Source organism: Rhodotorula graminis, assembly GCF_001329695.1.
Source record: "Rhodotorula graminis WP1 unplaced genomic scaffold RHOBAscaffold_12, whole genome shotgun sequence".
Classification (NCBI taxonomy): Eukaryota; Fungi; Basidiomycota; class Microbotryomycetes; order Sporidiobolales; family Sporidiobolaceae; genus Rhodotorula; species Rhodotorula graminis.
In genome coordinates this window covers 124,084-141,675 of record NW_017264939.1, presented here as the reverse complement: position 1 = coordinate 141,675, position 17,592 = coordinate 124,084, and the positions used below count along the sequence as shown (strand labels likewise).

Sequence of the window (17,592 nt, the reverse complement as noted above, 5' to 3'; positions counted from 1 at the left end):
AGCGAGGGGCGAGGTGGGCGGCTGATGGGGGAGCTGCGCAGTGCTGCACAGTCGCTGGTGAGCTCTGTGGCCCAGACTTGTGCGCGAGCAGAGAGGAGGAGAGGGAGAGAGCAGTCCCAAGTTGACATCGTCGTCGTCGAGCCAGGTCCTCGCTCCCGCACCTCCCCAGCGAGCTCGCTGCTGGGCCATGCACGCTCATCCAGGAGCACTCGTCACCGCCGCACTCGTCGCCGTGCGCGGCCTGCGCTCCCACTCGCTGTCGACCTCGGGCGCCCTCGCCGCCCTCGTCCTCGGCTACCTCGCCCTTGCCAACCCGGTAAAGGTCTACGCAGCCTGTCTCCTGGGCTTCTACTTTGCCGGCAGCAAAGCCACAAAGGCGCGCACCCCTCCCTCGTTCCCTTCCCCTCGCCCCAGTCCACCTCATCAGCTTCGCCCTCTCTTGGTCCACAAGCTCACCCTCGCTGCCCCGCAGGTAAAGGCCGCCCTGAAGGCTACGTTCGAGGAGCCCGACGCGCCCCCGACAGCCCCTCGACCCGCCAGCCCACCTCGAATCTCCTCCTCGTCCTCCTCCCCTCCTTCGCCGCCCCACCACGGCCGCACCGCCACCCAGGTCGCCTGCAACGCCCTCGTCGGCTCCCTCTGCGCCCTCGCCTGGCGCATCAAGTACTCGGGCGAGCGCACGGGCGCCCAGGACTGGGCCGCCGGCGGCAAGTGGTGCCTCGTCGGGCTCGACCCGCGAGGCGCCAAGGACAGCAGGGCCCTCGTGCTCGCCGCCGTCGCGTTCTGGGCGGCGTGCTGCGGTGATACGGTGCGCCTCGCTTTCTCTCCCCTCGAGGTCCCCGGCCAGGCGTCGGCGAGTCGAGCTCACCCTCCTTGCCCCGTCAACCTCGAGCAGTTCGCGAGCGAGGTGAGCTCCGCCTTCTAATCGCCCATCACCTCTTTCTCGCACCAAGCCGCGATTGAGGTGTACGAACGCGACTAGGACGGACGGAGCTGACTTTCCCCTTCCGCAGCTCGGCATCCTCTCGCGCTCCCCTCCCTACCTCCTCACGACCCTCCGCCCTTGCCCTCGCGGCACCAACGGCGGCGTCTCGCCCTGGGGCACCCTCGTCTCGCTCCTCGGCGGGCTCCTCGTCGGCGTCATCGCGGTCGGCAGCTTGGCGGCGCAGGGGCAGGCCGGCGCGTGCGCGATGGACGGCGCGAGGTGGGCTTGGGCGGGCGAGATCCTGCTCGTCGCGGGTGCGGCGGGGCTCGGCGGCAGCCTGGTACGTCCTCGGAGCCTCCTCTCGTCGTTCGAGGCGGCCACAGCCGTCGAGTCGCCGTGACTGCCTCGATAGAGCGAACGTCAGGCCGGGACTGACTCGTCGCCCTCGTCGCCCGCAGCTCGACTCGTTCCTAGGCGCAACCCTCCAGCCGACCTACTACTCGACCAAGCGCAACCTGGTCGTCCACTCGCCGCACCCGTCGCCCGCCTTTCCCGACGACAAGGTGGTCCGCGTGCGAGGGAGCGGGTTCGACGTCCTGTCGAACAACGGCGTCAACCTGGTCAGTGCGGCGGCGGTTGCAGTCGTTGCTGGAGCATGGGCCTTGCGGTAGAGCCCGCCCTGGAACTGCAGACTCGTTGCGTAGAGATGCCTCGCCCTTGCTTCGAGCCCGCCAGCTGTCACTGAGAGCCTCCCCTCGAGCCGGCCAAGTGGGGCCGGCTCGCCGGTCTCTCCTACTCTCTCCTCCTCCTCTCAGCTCGCTCGCTCGACACCGACGACCCGCACAACCAGCATGGACCCGGTCACGTTCCCGCGCAAGGCAGACAAGCCCCTCGTCAAGGTCACGACGCCGTTTGGCGAGGAGGGCGCCGTCTGGATCGTCGAGATGATGAACTTGCCCGACAACCGCCTGTTGCCTGTGCGTCGACTCGCTCTCCTGTGCCCCACCAGCCACATGCGCTGACCCTCGAGCCATACGCGCAGACCTTCATCGCCGACTCGGTGCGTCCGCTCGCCAACCTCTCCCTCCCGAGCCTCGCCAGCTTCCCGGCACGCAGCTGACCCCCCCGGCGCCTCCCTGCAGCTCCTCCCTGCGCTCGACTACGTCGAGCTCGCCTGGCACCGTGCCGCCAAGAAGGGCAACAACAAGGGCGGCGCGCTCGTCCTCACCGGCGAGAGAGTTGCCGGCAAGTTCTTCAGGTGCGTCTCCCTCAGCCACAGGCTATTTCCTCTCCTCCGCGTCCTTCCTCGACGTCGAGAGACTGACCCGATCTTCCCCTGCGTCTGTCCGCAGCAACGGCCTCCAGCTCGAGGTCCTCGCCGACTACCCGACCTTCTTCCGCGTGCGTCTCTCAGCTCCCTGCTCTTGTCCCTCGTCCGCCTCCCCGGGCCTGTCACAGCGACGATATGACCTGCGCTCGTTCGTGCGAGCCGTCCCGGCCGGGCGAGGAGCCATGACTGACTCTTCCGCCCCGCAGGACTACTACTACAAGCTCATGTCGCGGTTGATGACGTTCCCGTTGCACACGATCGCGGCCATCAACGGTCACTGCTTCGCCGGCGGCCTCTGCCTCGCGTTGGCGTGCGACTGGAGGATCTGCAGGGTGGGTACCCTTCTCTCGACGGCGCTCTCGGACCTCGGGCGCCTCAGGGCGACAGACTCACTGACGAGCGGTCGACGTTCCACAGCCCGAGCGAGCATGGCTCAGCATGAACGAGGTTCACTTTGGCGCGCCCATGTGCGTCTTCCCGTCCTCCATCTCCTCCCCTCCCCTCTCGACGCGAAGACCCGGGCTGACCCTTGCCGCCGTCGACAGCCCCGCCGGCATGGCCGCCGTCCTTCACGCTCGCCTTCCTGAGCCGACGCTGCGCAAGGTGCTCCTCACCGGCCACCGCTACACGGCGCAAGAAGCGCTCAAGGAGGGCCTCGTCGACGAGGTCATCGAGGCGACGGGCAGCGAGGGCACGATCGCCTACGCCGTCGAGAAGGCAAAGGCCATGAGCCCGCTCGCGGCGACTGGTGTGCGTCCCCTCTTTCCTCTTCTTGACGAGCGAGCGAGAGGGAGACCCGCTCGGACCGTCGCACTGACTCTCCCTTCTCTCGCCCTCTCTCTCCCGCCTCGCCCTCTCTCGCAGGTCCTCCGCGCCATGAAGCAGACGATCTATGCGCCTGTCCTTGCGCAGCTCGCGCAGAACGAGCCGCTGTCGGTCGGCGGGCCCCAGGCCGAGAACGAGGCGCTCTTCAAGCAGTTGGTCGCAGCCGAGACGATGGCCAAGCTCTGACCGCGGCCGGTGCCTGGCAGCGTCTTTCTCTTTGTATCACTCGACTAAGCGTCCGTAGCCTGTGCGAATCAAAACGGTTCTTGAATCCGAGTCGTCGGCTTTCTTGCACGTGCCTCGAAAAGAGAGTCGCGCCCGCCTCCCCACAAAGGCCTCGCTCTCTCGTCGTCCACACGCCGTCGCCCTCGCTCACGGGCCGATGGCACCGCCAGAGCGCGTGTCGTTCGCCTCGCTCGCCCCTCGCACCACCCTCCCGCCCACCGCCGCCCTCGAGGGCGAGGTCGTCTCGGTCCGCCCCTTCTCGTCGTCGGCTCGCACCGCCGCCCTCTCGCTCGCCCAGGCCGCCGCCCCAGGGTCGTCCGCCGAGCCGCTCAAGGTCCAGGTCGAGCTGCGCGGGGCATGGGCGCAGCACGCCGCCGAGCAGCTCGCGCAGCTCAATGGCCGAGGGCGCGTACGCCTGTTTGCGCGCGAGGGGGAGTGTGCGCGGGTCGAGCTCGTGCCGGTCAGGGCGGGAGGGCCAGCTGCAGATGTGCCCGAGGGCAGGCGGCTCAAGGTCGTGTTCGAGCGTGGGATCCAGGGCCGGTGGGTCGTCGGCGAGCCAGGCTCGGCCGGCAAGGGCCAGGACTTCGACTACCGCGGTGCGCCCCGTTCTCCTGCCTCGTGCAGCTCAAGAAAACCACAAAGCTGACTTTGAGCCCCCTGCCGCAGCCGAGGCGAGGTCCAAGCATCGCCTCAAGCCGCTCGCCCACTCGCTCTCGGACGACGAGGTCGTCGAGCCTCCTCCGCCAGCCCGCCAGCCGACGTTCGCCGAGCGCAACAACCTCCCCTCCCGTCCTGTCGCGGGCTCGAGCCGCGACAAGCTCGTCGTCCCGACCGGCAACCCGCACAGCCCGTGGATCGGCGGTGCGGCGCCGAGCGAGGCGACGGCGCCGAGCAGCATCCAGTCGTCGACTCGCGCCGGCCAACCTGTCGCGTCGTCGTCGAGGTCGTCGTCGGGCGAGCCCAAGACGAAGAAGAAACGCGAGAACCGGGAGGTGCGCACGACTTGGGGCCTGTCGTCGGTCCGTCCCCTCTCGTTCTCTTGCGCGGCGGCCAGCGCACGCTCACATCCCGCACGCCCTTGCAGTCGTCGACCAACTACATCTACACGGCTCTCGACACGCTCCCGACGCTCGGCAGCAGTGGCGGCATCAACATCATCGCCATGGCGGTCGTCGCGAGGCCGACCTTGAGGGTGGAAGGCGGCAGCCGAGGTGCGCCTCGTCCGACTCTCTCCTCCCTTGTCCGAGGGCGTGTCCTGACATCCTCAAGCTACGCAGATTGGGGTTGCATCCTCGGCCTGCACGACCCGACCACGGCGACCTCGAACTTCAAGACCGAGGTCAAGTACTTCGGCAAGCGCGAGGAGGACGTCCCGGTCGTGCAAGATGGCGACATAATCGTGATCCAGGGCCTCAATGTGCGCCTCTCGCTCTCTCTCTCTCTCTCCCGTCGCCTTGTTGGCCGCCAGGAGGATCGCTTACCCGTCCCTCGACCGCCGCAGTGGAAGAAGGACAACAAGAAGCTCACCGCCTACAAGGACAAGGGCCACTACTTCGTCCTCCCGTCGGCAAGGCTCCTCGACGGCACCAAGCTCGGCAACTTCAAGCCGCCGCCGTGCCGCAGCGCGTCGCTCACCGACGCCGAGCTGTCGTACGCTCGCGACATCGCCCGGTGGGCGAGGAAGCACGCGCTCCTCGACGACGTGCTCGTCCGCCAAGCGGCCGACAGCGGCGTCGCGCCGCCGAACCCGCCCGCCGTCGACGCCAAGGCGAGGAGCGCGACCTTTGCTCGAGGCGGCGACGGCGGTCGCAAGCTCGTCACCGTCGAGGAGGTGTGCGCCGACACGTTCTGCGACATCCAGGGCGAGGTGCGTCCACCGTTCTCTCTATCTGCGGCGCGCCGCACGCCTGACGAGGATGCTCGTCGCGCAGATCGTCAAGTTCTACAAGCCGTTCGGCGGCACGGTCGGGCCTCACGACGCCTGCTCGCTGTTCATCACCGACTACACGACCAACGACCAGCTGTACGCCTACTCGGACACGTCCGAGGTGCGCACGCCCGGCCAGGTCACGTTCCAGGTCTCGATCTTCGGCAACCAGAACGACCCGCTCCTGTCGCTGTCCGAGGACAAGCTCGTCGGCCGCCTCGTCCACCTGCGCAACGTGCGCCCCAAGATGACGGCGCACGACTTTCTCGAGGCGACGATGGTCGAGGACCCCAAGTACGAGAACCGGCGAGACGTGACCCTGTGCCGGAGCGGCGTCGACCTCGGGCGCGAGTGGCACGAGGCGTTCAAGCAGTGCGTCCACCTTGTTCCTCCTGGTCTTAGCGCAGTCACCTCACTGACATACTCTCGCGAGCAGGCGACGCACGGCGTACTGGGCTTCTCTCGCCGGCGGAGGCGACGGCGGGTCCGTGCGCGCGACGGGCGACGAGAAGCCTCTCACGGCAGCAGCTGCAGATCCTCTCAGTGCGTCCTCTCTCTCTCTCTCGTTCTTCCTCTTCCTTCTCTTGAACTTGGGACTGACCGGCGCTGGCTCGGTCACACAGCCTCGCTCTCGAATACGACCGGCCTCACCCAGCAGTCGATCTCGTCGGCGCTCGCGCTCAAGGCCGAGGGCATGTACCGCTTCCGCGCCCGCGTCATCGACTTCTATCCGGATCGTCTCGAGGACTGGGTGAGGGCGTTCTGCCCCACGTGCGGCGACGAGTGCGTCCCTGTTTCCCTTCCCTCCGCTTCCCCTTTCTCTCGTCGCGACCTGACGAGTTCCTCCCTCGCAGGCTCAGCGCAAGTGAGACGACGTGCATCGACCATGGGCAGGTCAAGCACGAGTGGAGCTTCCTGCTCGCGCTCGCCGACGAGCAAGATGGTGGAGGTGGTGCGACGGACGGCCAGGTGCCGCACGTCTTTGTCCCGGTCGCAGGCGACGCAGGCGTACGTCTCTCTTTTCCCTTCCCTCACGTCGTGTCTCTCAGGCGCAGGCGACGTACTGACTCTTTGCGCGACCCGCAGGATGCTCTCCTTCCCAACTTTACCCCTTCCCTCTTCACCTCGCTGCGCTTCGGCGACTCGTCCGCCCTCTCGACCCTCACCTCTCGCCTGCGCGGCATCCTCGGCACGATCCTCGAGACCAAGCGGCGCAAGAAGCCCGTCCTCTTTGGGCACGCCGGTCCGGCCTGGGACGTCGTCCTCGAGGCGACGAAGGAGGACGACCAGCTGAGGTGGTTCTTCGCGCCGGGTCGAGTCGCTTTCCGATAGCCCTCTCCTTGCCTCCTACTCTATCTCGCACTGCATAGTTCGTTCGGTCTCTCTCTCTGCGTTTGCGCACGGCGAGAGGCTCGGCAGAGAGGAGGTCGTCTTGTGACGGGCCGGCGCTCGCGCTCGAAAGTACTTTGCGCCAAGTCGGGCTTCGGAAGGTCCTCATAAGCGACAGTCGCAGCCAGCGAGAGGCCGAGCGGCGGCAGCGAGAGCTGTCAGCGTGCGGCCAACCGTGAACGTCGGACGAGTGGAGGAACCTCCACTCACGCGGCCGAGCGGCCGCCTCGTCATCGCCTCTGCTCTCCGGCCTGCGAGCTGCCCTCGCTTCTTCCTTCCTCTCTCACCACCACCACCCGCTACTTCGCACTACACCCATCATGTCGTCCGATCTCGTCCTCGTCTCTGGCACTACCGGTGCGTCTGGCCTCCTCTCGCTCCTCCTTTCTCGTGAGGCCGAACCCTCACCTTGCGCGACGGCTCCACAGGCTTCCTCGGCACCGCCGTCACCCTCGCCTACCTCAAGAAGGGCTACCGGTGCGCACAGCTTCCATTTCTCTCTGCGCCTCGACCCGAGCTGACCCTCGCCTCGTCCCGCCCGCAGCGTTCGCGGCACGGCTCGTTCGTCCGAGAAGGCGCAGAAGTGGGAGAAGAAGCACGCCGACCAGTTCGAGCAGGGCAAGCTCGAGTGGGCCATCGTCAAGGACATCGCCGCCGAGGGCGCGTTCGACGAGGCCATCAAGGGCGTCACGATCCTCGCTCACACCGCTTCGCCTTTGTGAGTCCCGCCGCGTCCTCGATGACCTGCACGGCGACGGGAGCTGACTCTCGCTACTCGCACAGCCACTACGACGTCAAGGACAACGAGAAGGACATGCTCATCCCGGCCCGCGACGGCACCCGTCACGCCCTTCGCGCCGCTCAGAAGGAGTCGTCGGTCAAGCGCGTCGTCGTCACGTCGTCGTTTGCCGCCGTTCTCGACTTCAACCGCATGTCGCCCGACGTCACGTTCTCGCACGAGGACTGGAACCCGGCGACGTGGGACGAGGCCAAGAAGAGCGACAACCCGACTTACGTCTACTGCGCGAGTGCGTCCTCTCCCTCGTTCTCAGTCTTTTTCGACCGTTCGAGCACGTTCCCTGACCTCTTGGCGCTCCTGCAGGCAAGAAGCTCGCCGAAGAGGAGGCGTGGAAGATTGCTAAGGAGCCCGAGACCAAGTTCCGCCTCTCGACCATCTGCCCTCCCCTCATCGTGCGTCCCTCTCTCTCTCTTTCCCTTCCCCTCTTTCTCTCTTCTTCTGCGATGTGTCCATTCCCCAGTCCTCTGCGCGCATTCCGTGACTGACCGGCTCTTCTCGCCCCCTCTCGCAGACCGGCCCTCCGCAGCAGGTCATCGAGTCGCTCGACTCGCTCAACACGTCGTCGGGCGCCGTCTGGGGCGTCGTCGACGCCGAGAAGATTCCCGACACGTCGTTCCCCGTCGGCACCGACGTGCGCGACATCGCCGACCTGCACGTGCTCGCGTCGACGACCGACGAGGGCGCCGACAAGCGCTTCCTCACGATCGCCTTCCACTTCGACAACACCCAGATCGCCGCCATCGCGCGCAAGTCGTTCCCCGAGCTCAAGGACCGCGTCGTCGAGGCGCCCGTCTCGGAGGGCTCGCCCCACTTCTCGACCGACGCGTCGCTCGCCGAGAAGACGTTTGGCTTCAAGTGGATCTCGTTCGAGCAGTCGGTCAAGGACACGCTCGCCGAGATCCTCAAGGTCGAGAAGGAGCTCAAGCACTAGACGCCCCGGCGTCATGCGCGCGCGAGGTGGAGCTGGAGGAGCGGGCAGCTTGAGCGAGCGGCGCGGGCGTTGGCGTGTCCTGCTCTGCGCCGGATCGCGCTTGTACATAGACACACGAGTAATATCGATCGTCCAGACGACCGACCCGCAGCTTTGCGAGAGCGAGAGCCGCTCGACCGCGAGTGGTCGAGGCTGAGGAAGCCGAGCAGGCGAGTAGCGACGGGGCGAGAGCAAGACTCGGCTGTGCCGCCTGATAGCATGTCCTGGGTCGCATCGTGCAGCTCAAAGGTGGAGCTCAGTCTAGTGGAGCGAGCAGGACGAGGCCGGCGATGGCGAGCGAGATGAAGCGAGCCCTCTCGCCGCTCTACACCGCTCGACTCGCCTGCTGCGAGCCGCACAGCTCTACAAGCACGCTATGGAAGGCTCTGCCGCAGCCTCGACCTCGGCGGGCCCGTCTACGACTCGTCTCCCTTCATCGGTCGTGCTCTCCCCGCAGATCCTCGTGCGTCTCCTCCCACTCGTCGAGCGTGCCGGGACTGACAGTCATGCGCACCGCAGAGCTCGTTCAAGCCGTCCAAGGTCTTCAAGGGCCACAACGCCAAGGACACGAGCTTCACCTCGCTCGATTTCGACGACTCGGGCGGGTACCTCATCACGAGCGCCGAGGACGAGAAGATGCAGCTCTTTGACGCCCGCACTGGACAGTGCGTCCCTTTCTCCCTGCATCCGCCCAAGTTCCCACCCTCGTCCTCGCCGAGACCGTCGACCTGACCTCGTCTCCTGCCCCACCTCCCCGCCCGCTTCGCGCGCAGCCATGTCACGTCGATTCCCTCGAAGAAGTACGGCGCGCATCTCGCAAGGTTCACGCACACCAAGAGCACCATGATTCACGCCAGCACAAAGGAGAATGGTCCGTCCCTCTTCCGCTCGTTCTTGCCCTTCCTCTCGACGACGCAGCTGACGGTTCTCGCACGCCCGCAGACGACATCCGCTACTGCAAGCTCGAGGACAAGAGCTACATTCGTTACTTCAAGGGCCACACGAAAAGGTCCGCCCCTCGTTCTCTCTCTCTCTGTGTCGGCCCTTCCTGCGCTCGACCCTCTCGACTGACCTTGGCTCCCTCTCGCGCCCACAGGGTCGTCTCGATGGAGATGTCGCCCTTGGACGACACGTTCCTGTCGGGCGCTACCGACGACACGGTCCGTATGTGGGACCTGCGCACGGCGTCGGCGCAAGGCCTGCTCAACGTGGCCGGCCACCCGTGCGTCGCGTACGACCCGACCGGCGCCGTCTTTGCCGTCGTGCTCAACCTGCGGTCGACCGTCATGCTGTACGACGTCAAGAACTTTGACAAGCAGCCGTTCTTCACGACGCACATCGACGACCCGATCCTGCGCGACCGAAGCTTCCCCGCGAGGACGCCCGTCTACACGAGCGTCCGCTTCAGCAATGACGGCAAGTGGCTGCTCGTCGGGACGAGCGGCGACGTGCACTACGTCCTCGACTCGTTCGACGGCAACGTCATGGCGCGACTAGAGCGTGCGTCCCGTACTCTCCCTCCTCCTTCTCTTTCCTTTTCGGCCGGTGCAAGGAGAACTGACTCGAGTGAGTCTCTTCCTGCAGTTCCCGAACACTCGATCGCGACTGGGCTCGAGCGAGCAGTGACGAAGCCGCATGACCGCCCGATGGAGCCCGCCGCAGGCCTTTCGTCCGAGGAGGTGTCGTGGTCGCCCGACGCGCGCTACATCGTCGCCGGTGCGTCCTCTCTCCCCTCTTCTCGCCGGATCTCTCTCCTCGTCGCGATCCTGACGACGTATTGTCGCTCCTCCCTCGCAGGCGCCATCGACGGCCGCATCCACGTGTGGGACTTTGCGCCACCTCCCGCCGAGACGCCCGCCGACCGCCCGCCGCCGAGCAACATGTGCACGCTGCACCCGGTCGCGAGCCTCGACGGCCACGCGACGGGCCCGGCGCGGTGCGTCGCGTTCAACCCCAAGTCGGCCATGCTCGCGAGCGCGGGAAGGGAACTTGTGCGTCGCTCTCTCTTTCTTTCTCTCTCTCTCTCTCTCTCTCTCTGTCGGCGTACCTCGTCAGCCTCTCACTGACCTACCATCTCTCTCTCTCTCGACGCAGGCGTTATGGTTGCCCGACTTTAAGGAGGCGGGCTTGGTGAGGGACGAGGCGGGAGAGGCGCCGGCGCCGTAGCTCGCCGTCGCGTCGGGAGGAGCTGGAGCGCAATGGACAGCTCTCGAAAGCTTTCCCGTCTCGCTCGACTCGTAGAAGAAAGCGCGAGACAGGGTATGACGGCTGAAACTGCAGAGGGCGAACGAGTCGAGGTACAAGAGAGGAGGGACGAGTGCAGGGTCTACGGCAGGCGCGAGCTGTGCGAGGGTGCTCAGAACGTCGGAACGTAGTCGCTGCAGAGGGAGCGAGAGGTAAGTATGGCGCTGGCAAAGAGAGAACGAGAGGGAGAGAAAAGGACGCACTTGATGCGGTCCTTGGCGTTCTGCGCGATGCACTCGGCGATCCAGGTCAAGCTGCGGATCTCCTGCTCCTTGAGCTTGAAGAAGGCGTAAAAGACGCCGATCTGGAACTGCTGCATGAAGGCGAGCTTGTTGAGGAAGACCTCGTGCTGGAAAAAGTGGTCCTCGAGGCTCGCGGCGGCGCCACCTGCGCCGGCGCCGTCGACGCCGGTCCCGGCGCCACCGCCGGACCCACCGCCGCCACCGCCCGATGAGCCCTGACCCTCGAGGAAGGGCCGGTACTCGAGGATCGGGTCGAGGACGGCCTTGACCTGGTCGACGTCGTCGGCGCGCGCGAGCGCCATGGTGCCCTCGGGGTACAGGCGGCCGAGCTTGGGCAGAAGCTTGCCCCTCTGCTCCTTGGACAGCGACGTGCCGAATGAGTTGATCGTAATGTTGAGCGCCCGGCGGTCCCCCTCAAAGTTGAGGATGGGCGACATGACCTCGACCGTCGGGCCGCCGATCGAGAGGACGAACGCGTGAAAGTCCTCGAGGTACGAGCGGTACAGCTGCGGGAGAGACGTGTGCGTGTCAGGATGTCGCTCTAGTTCGGCTGAAAGGAGGAGAGACGAGGGCGCACCGTGTTGCGGATGATCTCGATGTTGAGCTCGTCGAGGTCTTGGGCCGACAGGCAGTCACGGAAGTAGGGCGCTGTCGACCGAGAAGCAGAGAGTCAGGGGCGCTCGATGACGAGTAAAGAGGAAAAGAGGGCGCACCTAGAGGCGTCTCGACAAGCACGGTGTTGAACAGCTCCTCGACGTTGGTCGCAACGCACAGGGCCGGCATCGTCTCAAAGACGCCGAGCGGATGACACCGCTCGAGGAGGTCGTGCGTGTCGCGCTCGTGCAGGGTGCCCGAGATGAGGAGGACCACGTTGTCGATCATGTAGGCGTACCTGCTCGCGGGCAAGAGGGTCAGTCGGTGCCGCATTTTCGCGACGAGGGGACTGAGGGGAGAAAGGCGGGCGCACGTCATGTACTCGAGGAACTTCTTGAGGTCGCCGGTGGCGTTGCTGCGGATGTAGTTGAACTCGTCGACGAGGCGCTGGGTCGCCTTTTCGGCGATGGTCGACGTCGAGATTGGGGGCGTCTCGTTGGCGAGGAAGTTGCCGTAGTCGGTGGCGGTGAGCTGCATGCGGAAGTCTGCGGGGTGCGAGCGAGGCGAGGTCAGGGTCAGGGTCAGGGTCGAGGTGGCACAAGGTGGGTCGCAGAAGGAAGGGAGCTCACCGTCGAGGGTCTCGCACTGGGTCAGGTTCGAGTACTGGCCCTGGGTGAGGAGGCCGGCCTTGAAGCCGCGCAGGACGCCCTCGAGGTAGCCCGAGTGCGAGTTGAAGAAGAGGGCCTCCATCAAAGGCTCGGGTGGGGGGAGGAACGAGCGGAAGAGGGACCTGCGAGGGGAAGCTAGGGGAGGGTGAGCGCGCCGCCTTGTGGACGACCGAGAGAGTTGGCTCGAGAGATGCGCCGTGCTCCAGCAGGCTCGCGCTCGGTGGCTGACCCCGCCGCCTCGTGGCCTCATCGTCGCCCGTCCCAGGTCGCAGCGCGGCTCCTCGTCGCCCACTCCTCCTCGAGGCGCGCCATGACCCGCATTGCCCTCTCAAGCTGCTCGTGCGAATCGTGAACAGGGTGGCAGAGGGGACTGACGAGGTGGTCGAGGTGGTCGAGAGCGAGTGCGAGATGACGACGAGGCGGCGGTGTGCGGGGGCGATGGCGCGTGCTGGTGCGCGTTGTTGGGCCTGCGATGGGGTGTGCTGTAGCGTGTGCAGCGACTGGGCGTGGCTCTGGGCGCAGCAGAGGTGTGTAGCGAGACGAGAGGTTGCCCCTCTCCTCCTCGCCCGACTCTGGTCTCTCTCGGCTCGGCGGCGACCAGCTGTGCCTCTCGCTCGCCACTCCCACCCTGCCTCGCTCGCCTCGCGCTTCTGCACCCGATGAACTACCAGTTCCTCAACGCCGACCAGCTCGAGCAGCTTGTCCGCAAAGGCCAGCAGGGCAAGGACTACGCCGTCGTCGATGTGCGAGGTCCGTCCCCTCTCTCGACCACCATCCTCGACAGGCCTGACCCCCTCCCTCGCCCGCAGACGACGACTACCGCGGCGGCAACCTTCCGGTCCGTCGTCGCCTCTTCTCGCCGCGCGAGCGCACAATTGACTCTTGGGCCCTGCCGCAGGGCGCAATTCGGGCTCCGAGTGAGCAGCGCACAGAGCAGAGCGTACAAGACCTCGTCCAGCAGCTCAAAGACGGTGCGCCCCGACCCTCTCGCCCGTCCTGTATCCTCGACCATGGCCCTGACGCGCCGAGATGCACCCCTGATTGCCCCTCACAGTGCCCACCGTCATCTTCCACTGCACCTTGAGCCGTGCGTCCGCCCGTCTCCCGCTCCTCCTTGTCGCGGCCCCCTTTTGGGCGATCCACTACTGACTCGTCCGCGAATTCGCCTCGCCTTCTCGCGCCCGCAGAGGTTCGGGGCCCGAAAGCCGCACGGATCTATGCCGATGCGGTGTCCAAGGCGCACGCTCAGCAGCAGCACCAGCCTGGGCCTCGTCCTGTCGGTGACTCGCTCGGCGCGTCAGCGAGCGCACGTCCCGCCGACTTTTCGCCCAACCCGTTCGCCCAGCAGCAGCGCACCGACGGCGCCGACCAGCAGCAGGTGTACGTCTTGCGAGACGGGTTCGCCGGCTGGCAGGCGCTGCACAGGGTGCGTCCCTCTTCCTCATCGTCGCCCTCGTCTATGAACGAGGCTCGCCCGATGAGATCCTCTGCCGACGACCAAGTGCTCCCCCTCCCGCAGAACGACCCGGCCCTCGTCGAGAACTTTGACGCGACCATCTGGAGCTGAACGAGGGCGCGCAGAGGACGTATACCCGTCGCGCTCGAGCCTGGAATGCCTCGTCTCGCCGCCCTCGCCGGCGCGCATGTGGAAGGGCCGGTACAGAGGCTCGTTCCGGGCTCTCGAGCTGTGCACCCGGACCGAGCGCTTTCATTCTGCGCCTGTCGCCCGTCGAGGCCGACGAGGTCGAGTCGGCGCGCCGTCGCTGGCCCGTGCGTCGATCTTTCGCCTCGCGGGCAAGTGCGTCGACCCGGACGTGCGCCCCGAGACGCACACGAGCGCCTCTCGCTTCCTTCCCACGACCCCCTCGGGCCAAAGGTGGCTCACCGTCGCTGTGACGCCTCGCTCGAAGGAGCGGGACCTGGGCGCGGCCGTCATGTTGCTCCCCGCTCGCCCGCCTCGACTTTCCGCCTCTTTGCTCTGCTTTTCCTCAAGCTCCTGCACGTCTACCTCGAGCATCTCGCATGGCCCTTCAAGCACCTTCTCCTTGGCGGCCGCCGCCAGAGTGGGAGAGTGAGCCTCGTCCTCTCCTTCCTCGCCTCGACTTTCCTCGACCTTGCTCACCTTTCTCCTCTCTGCAGCACACCTGCCCACGAGCCTGGAACGTTCTTCAACCTTGACCAAAGTCGTCCCCTCGTCCGAATCGTCGTCGTCCAGCTCGTCGCGCCAGTCCTCTCCTCTCGGCTCGGCCCGCACCCTGTCGCACCTCTTCTCGCCGAACGGCTCGGTCGGCTCGTTCTTCTCGACCATCTCGTCCCTCGCGTCGTCGTCGCCGTCAACGCCCTCAGACGAGGACTCGCCCGACGCGACCAAATCGGCCCCCAGCCGCCTCCCGACCCGTCACCCGAAAGGGCCGGCCATGTTCGTCCGCCGCTCGACGAGCGCGGTCGCGACGCTCCCGAACCTGTCGTCGAGAGCTCAGCAGGAGCAGGGCAACCAGCGGGACCGCGAGGCGCAGCAGCGCAAGCGCGCGTCGGCGCCGCCGGGCCACCTGGCAGCGTCGGCGGCCACGGCGGGCTTGACGACCAGCACGATGGGAGGCGAGCTGTCAAACTGGATGGACGCGGTCGCGCTCGTGGGCAGGCAGGTGCAGGCGAGCAAGGACGAACACGAGCCGGGCGGGACCTGACGCTGCGGCGCGAGGAGGCGTCGGCTGGCGCTTCCCTCGAGAACTTCTCTCCCCTCTTTCCTTTCCCTTTCCTTGACGACCCTCCTCCCCCTTTTCACGAGCCCCACCTGTATGCGCACCGAAGCGCACCTTGTTGTCAATATGCCCGGGCACCCTCTCTCTCTCTCCTCGTCAGTCGCCTTGAGAAGGTCGAAAGCGAAAGCTTCTCTCGCTTGCTCTCGAGAGGGACAAGCAACGACTTGGGCACATACTGTCACTGCATATCGTCCTCTACACTATCGGTGCAGCTCCTGCGTCTCGCGACCGCGCTGCAGCCACTGCTGGACGCTCTCGCCCGGCGGCGACGACGCGCGACCGCCCGCCCTCGTCGCGTTGTGCGCCGGAAAGACTGTGTCGAGGGACGAGGCGTCAGGCAGTGGGCCTTTACGAGGCTGAGAGAGAAAGGGGAGAGAGAGAGGGGACGCACGCATTCTCATCGTCCCCTGCACGCCCTTCTTGAAGCTGTTCGTCCTCTTCCTCGCCCTCATCGTGCCGCCCTCGCGCCCGGCCGAGACCGGAGACGACGGGTCGGCCTTGCCCTTGACGCCGCCGTCCTCGCGCTCGCCGTCCGTGAGGCTGCCCTGGGCCTGGCTGCGGCTCGAGCCGCCGAAGAGGCGCGAGCGCGAGACGCCCGCGACGGGCGGTGCGGCGCGTGCGGGTTGCACGAGGCGAGGAGGCGACACGCGCGGTGGACGAGGGCGAGCGTTGGTCGGGAGGGTCGGAGAGGCGACGGCGGGGAAGACGGGCGCGGGAGGAGGGAGCGGCGGGCGACCGCTCGGCGCAAAACCGGCGGCGGCGGCGGGCGAGCCGACGGTCGGGATAGACGGCGTCGTGCGCGACTTGCTGAGCTTGCGCGGACGGCGAGGGATGGCGCCGCTCGAGTCGGTCGGCGTCGAGGTCGAAGCGGGAGGAGGAACCGACGCGCGCCGCAGAGGCGGCTTGGGCAGCGGCGCATTGCTCGCGACCGTGTCGTAGGCGGCGACGTGCGTGTCGACGCGACGCTTGAGGCTGAGGCCACGGCGGAAGGTGAACGGGAGGCGCCGAGGCTTGTCGGCGGCGGCAGACGAGTCGCCGGCCGAGGCTGGTCCTGGCGGGGCCGACGAGCGCAGGGCGTCGAGGTCGAACGCGCCAACGACGGGGGCCTTGCTCTTGAGCGTCTCGATCGAAGTAGAGGCCGTGAGGAGGTCGAGGTACTCGCGAGCAGCCTGCGGGCGAGTCTCGAGGTCAGGAGAGGCTCGAGCGAGTGGCGGCGAACGGCGGGACGCACCTCCTCGTCAAGGTCATTGGCGCGCTCAAGCTCCGACTCGAGCTCGTCGATCTCGGTCTCGAGGTTGGCGATGACCTGCTCTTGCTGGGCGAGCGAGGTGGCGAACCTGCGTGAGGAGGTCGGCCTGTCAGTTTTGGGGACGACAGGAGGGACAGGCGAACGATCCAGACGCACTTCTCCTTGAGGACGTCGAGGTTGAGGGCGATCTCGGACAACTGTCGACATGATTGACGAATCAGTACCAGTCCGGCCTGAGGAGGAAGGAGAGGAGGAAAGGGGCTCACCTCTTGTTCGCCTCGCTCAAACTCGCGCTGGTACATCTCGCTCTTCTTCTTCTCGCGCCTTACCGCCTCGGCGAGCTGGCCGAGGACAGCGTCCTTGCTCAAACTCGACGTCGAGCCCGTGCTCGAGCTGCGCTGCCTCGGCGCCGTCGAACGACCCGGCTCGGCGCCGCTGTTGAGCCCGGCGACAGGTGGACGACGAGACGAGCGAGTCGGCGAGACGACATTGTCCTTGGACGTGACAGCGCTCGCGACCGGGCGGCGGCCGTCGTCGGCGGCGGGAGGAAGGCTCGGTCGGCGGCGGCGAGGCGTCGCGTCCTCGTGCGACGGGCTCGACTGCGGCTCGGCGCCGTCGACGAGCTCCGGGACCGGCACGCGACGCACGAGACGCTCGGCCGACGAGCCGACCGGCTGGCCCGGGGTCGCGAGCTGCTCGCGGATGCTCAACTCGTCGCCGCCGACTGCGGCCGTCGCCGCGACGAGCTCGGCGTCGCGCACGGCGCGTTGCGCCTCCTTGCTCGCGAGGAGCCTGGCGCCCGCCTTGGGCCCGATGGCGGCGCTCGTGCCGCGCTCGAGGGCGCGAGCTGGGCGAGTCGGCGCGGCGGCGGCTGTAGCCGGCGGGGCCGAGAGCGGCGTCGGCGAGCGAGGGCGGGTCGGCGTGTCGAACGAGGGCGAGGGCGAGGCGGACAGGGAGGGGAGGTCACTCGTCGAGGCGGCGGCGGCCGGGTTGGCGAGGAGCTTGCGCGACTTGGCGAAGGGGAAGAGGGAGAGGGACGAGGTCGAGTCGACGACGGGAGGGAGGACCGGGAGCGACGTGACGCTGTTGGCGCGGCGCAGGAACGGGAACGGCATGTCGCGGTAGCTGGACGAGGAGGTGGGCGTCGTCGTCGTGGTCGGGGACGAGGCCGGCGGATGGTCGGACACCGAGCGAGGCGCGTGCTCGTCGGCTGCTGAGGGTGTCGACCGGCTGTGTTGCGCGTCGAAGGTCGGGTGCAGGGTGCGGCCGAGGTGCTGCTCGTCGAGGGCAGAGGTTGGCGAGGACGGCGAGGACAAAGGGCCGAGGGTGGTCGCTTCTTGAGGCGGCGGGTCCGAGGAGGCGCGGCGGCGGCTTGACGCAGAGCTCGTCGGCGAGGGCGTCCAGCTCGAGAAGATGGACCCAGGAAGCGGCGCCATCGTGTCG

At 67.1% G+C, this 17,592-nt stretch overlaps 9 protein-coding genes across 9 annotated transcripts; 7 read left to right on the top strand and 2 right to left on the bottom strand.

The window, feature by feature from the left end:
- Positions 1-187: 187 nt before the first annotated feature.
- Positions 188-1,636, top strand: RHOBADRAFT_55242 (uncharacterized protein; the record flags this gene model as incomplete). Its single annotated transcript, XM_018417745.1, has 4 exons — positions 188-808; positions 896-907; positions 1,014-1,265; positions 1,384-1,636. The coding sequence occupies 4 exons, from the start codon at positions 188-190 to the stop codon at positions 1,594-1,596; spliced, it is 1,098 nt and encodes a 365-aa protein (XP_018269045.1). The 3' UTR covers positions 1,597-1,636.
- Positions 1,637-1,765: 129 nt separating this feature from the next.
- On the top strand, positions 1,766-3,354 carry RHOBADRAFT_55241 (uncharacterized protein). Its single transcript, XM_018417744.1, has 8 exons — positions 1,766-1,902; positions 1,968-1,985; positions 2,068-2,183; positions 2,278-2,326; positions 2,462-2,587; positions 2,673-2,722; positions 2,801-3,005; positions 3,120-3,354. The coding sequence occupies exons 1-8, from the start codon at positions 1,777-1,779 to the stop codon at positions 3,264-3,266; spliced, it is 837 nt and encodes a 278-aa protein (XP_018269044.1). The 5' UTR covers positions 1,766-1,776; the 3' UTR covers positions 3,267-3,354.
- A 108-nt stretch (positions 3,355-3,462) lies between these two features.
- Positions 3,463-6,617, top strand: RHOBADRAFT_55240 (uncharacterized protein; the record flags this gene model as incomplete). Its single annotated transcript, XM_018417743.1, has 10 exons — positions 3,463-3,901; positions 3,972-4,324; positions 4,390-4,516; positions 4,583-4,722; positions 4,807-5,172; positions 5,237-5,604; positions 5,669-5,775; positions 5,856-6,015; positions 6,087-6,240; positions 6,319-6,617. 10 exons carry the CDS (start codon positions 3,463-3,465, stop codon positions 6,562-6,564), a joined length of 2,460 nt encoding a protein of 819 aa, XP_018269043.1. The 3' UTR covers positions 6,565-6,617.
- Positions 6,618-6,917: 300 nt separating this feature from the next.
- On the top strand, positions 6,918-8,395 carry RHOBADRAFT_29212 (uncharacterized protein). The gene is made up of 6 exons (XM_018412861.1): positions 6,918-6,978; positions 7,050-7,098; positions 7,166-7,339; positions 7,405-7,649; positions 7,724-7,812; positions 7,932-8,395. The coding sequence occupies exons 1-6, from the start codon at positions 6,942-6,944 to the stop codon at positions 8,349-8,351; spliced, it is 1,014 nt and encodes a 337-aa protein (XP_018269042.1). The 5' UTR covers positions 6,918-6,941; the 3' UTR covers positions 8,352-8,395.
- Positions 8,396-8,721: 326 nt separating this feature from the next.
- RHOBADRAFT_55238 (uncharacterized protein) lies at positions 8,722-10,616 on the top strand. The gene is made up of 8 exons (XM_018417742.1): positions 8,722-8,853; positions 8,910-9,055; positions 9,164-9,261; positions 9,333-9,399; positions 9,487-9,890; positions 9,975-10,106; positions 10,188-10,381; positions 10,485-10,616. Exons 1-8 carry the CDS (start codon positions 8,767-8,769, stop codon positions 10,554-10,556), a joined length of 1,200 nt encoding a protein of 399 aa, XP_018269041.1. The 5' UTR covers positions 8,722-8,766; the 3' UTR covers positions 10,557-10,616.
- Positions 10,617-10,643: 27 nt separating this feature from the next.
- RHOBADRAFT_29206 (uncharacterized protein) lies at positions 10,644-12,656 on the bottom strand. Its single transcript, XM_018412860.1, has 7 exons — positions 12,514-12,656; positions 12,100-12,273; positions 11,844-12,015; positions 11,590-11,768; positions 11,454-11,524; positions 10,838-11,382; positions 10,644-10,768 (listed from the first exon to the last, which is right to left on the bottom strand). The coding sequence occupies exons 2-7, from the start codon at positions 12,218-12,220 to the stop codon at positions 10,747-10,749; spliced, it is 1,110 nt and encodes a 369-aa protein (XP_018269040.1). The 5' UTR covers positions 12,221-12,273; positions 12,514-12,656; the 3' UTR covers positions 10,644-10,746.
- An 89-nt stretch (positions 12,657-12,745) lies between these two features.
- RHOBADRAFT_55236 (uncharacterized protein) lies at positions 12,746-13,770 on the top strand. The gene is made up of 6 exons (XM_018417741.1): positions 12,746-12,888; positions 12,948-12,976; positions 13,037-13,109; positions 13,193-13,225; positions 13,326-13,564; positions 13,658-13,770. The coding sequence occupies exons 1-6, from the start codon at positions 12,798-12,800 to the stop codon at positions 13,703-13,705; spliced, it is 513 nt and encodes a 170-aa protein (XP_018269039.1). The 5' UTR covers positions 12,746-12,797; the 3' UTR covers positions 13,706-13,770.
- Positions 13,771-14,160: 390 nt separating this feature from the next.
- Positions 14,161-14,825, top strand: RHOBADRAFT_46083 (uncharacterized protein; the record flags this gene model as incomplete). The annotated part of the gene is made up of 2 exons (XM_018414717.1): positions 14,161-14,209; positions 14,278-14,825. 2 exons carry the CDS (start codon positions 14,161-14,163, stop codon positions 14,823-14,825), a joined length of 597 nt encoding a protein of 198 aa, XP_018269038.1.
- A 275-nt stretch (positions 14,826-15,100) lies between these two features.
- On the bottom strand, positions 15,101-17,585 carry RHOBADRAFT_55235 (uncharacterized protein; the record flags this gene model as incomplete). The annotated part of the gene is made up of 5 exons (XM_018417740.1): positions 15,101-15,213; positions 15,292-16,069; positions 16,132-16,237; positions 16,306-16,346; positions 16,416-17,585. 5 exons carry the CDS (start codon positions 17,583-17,585, stop codon positions 15,101-15,103), a joined length of 2,208 nt encoding a protein of 735 aa, XP_018269037.1.
- Between the last annotated feature and the right edge of the window lie 7 nt (positions 17,586-17,592).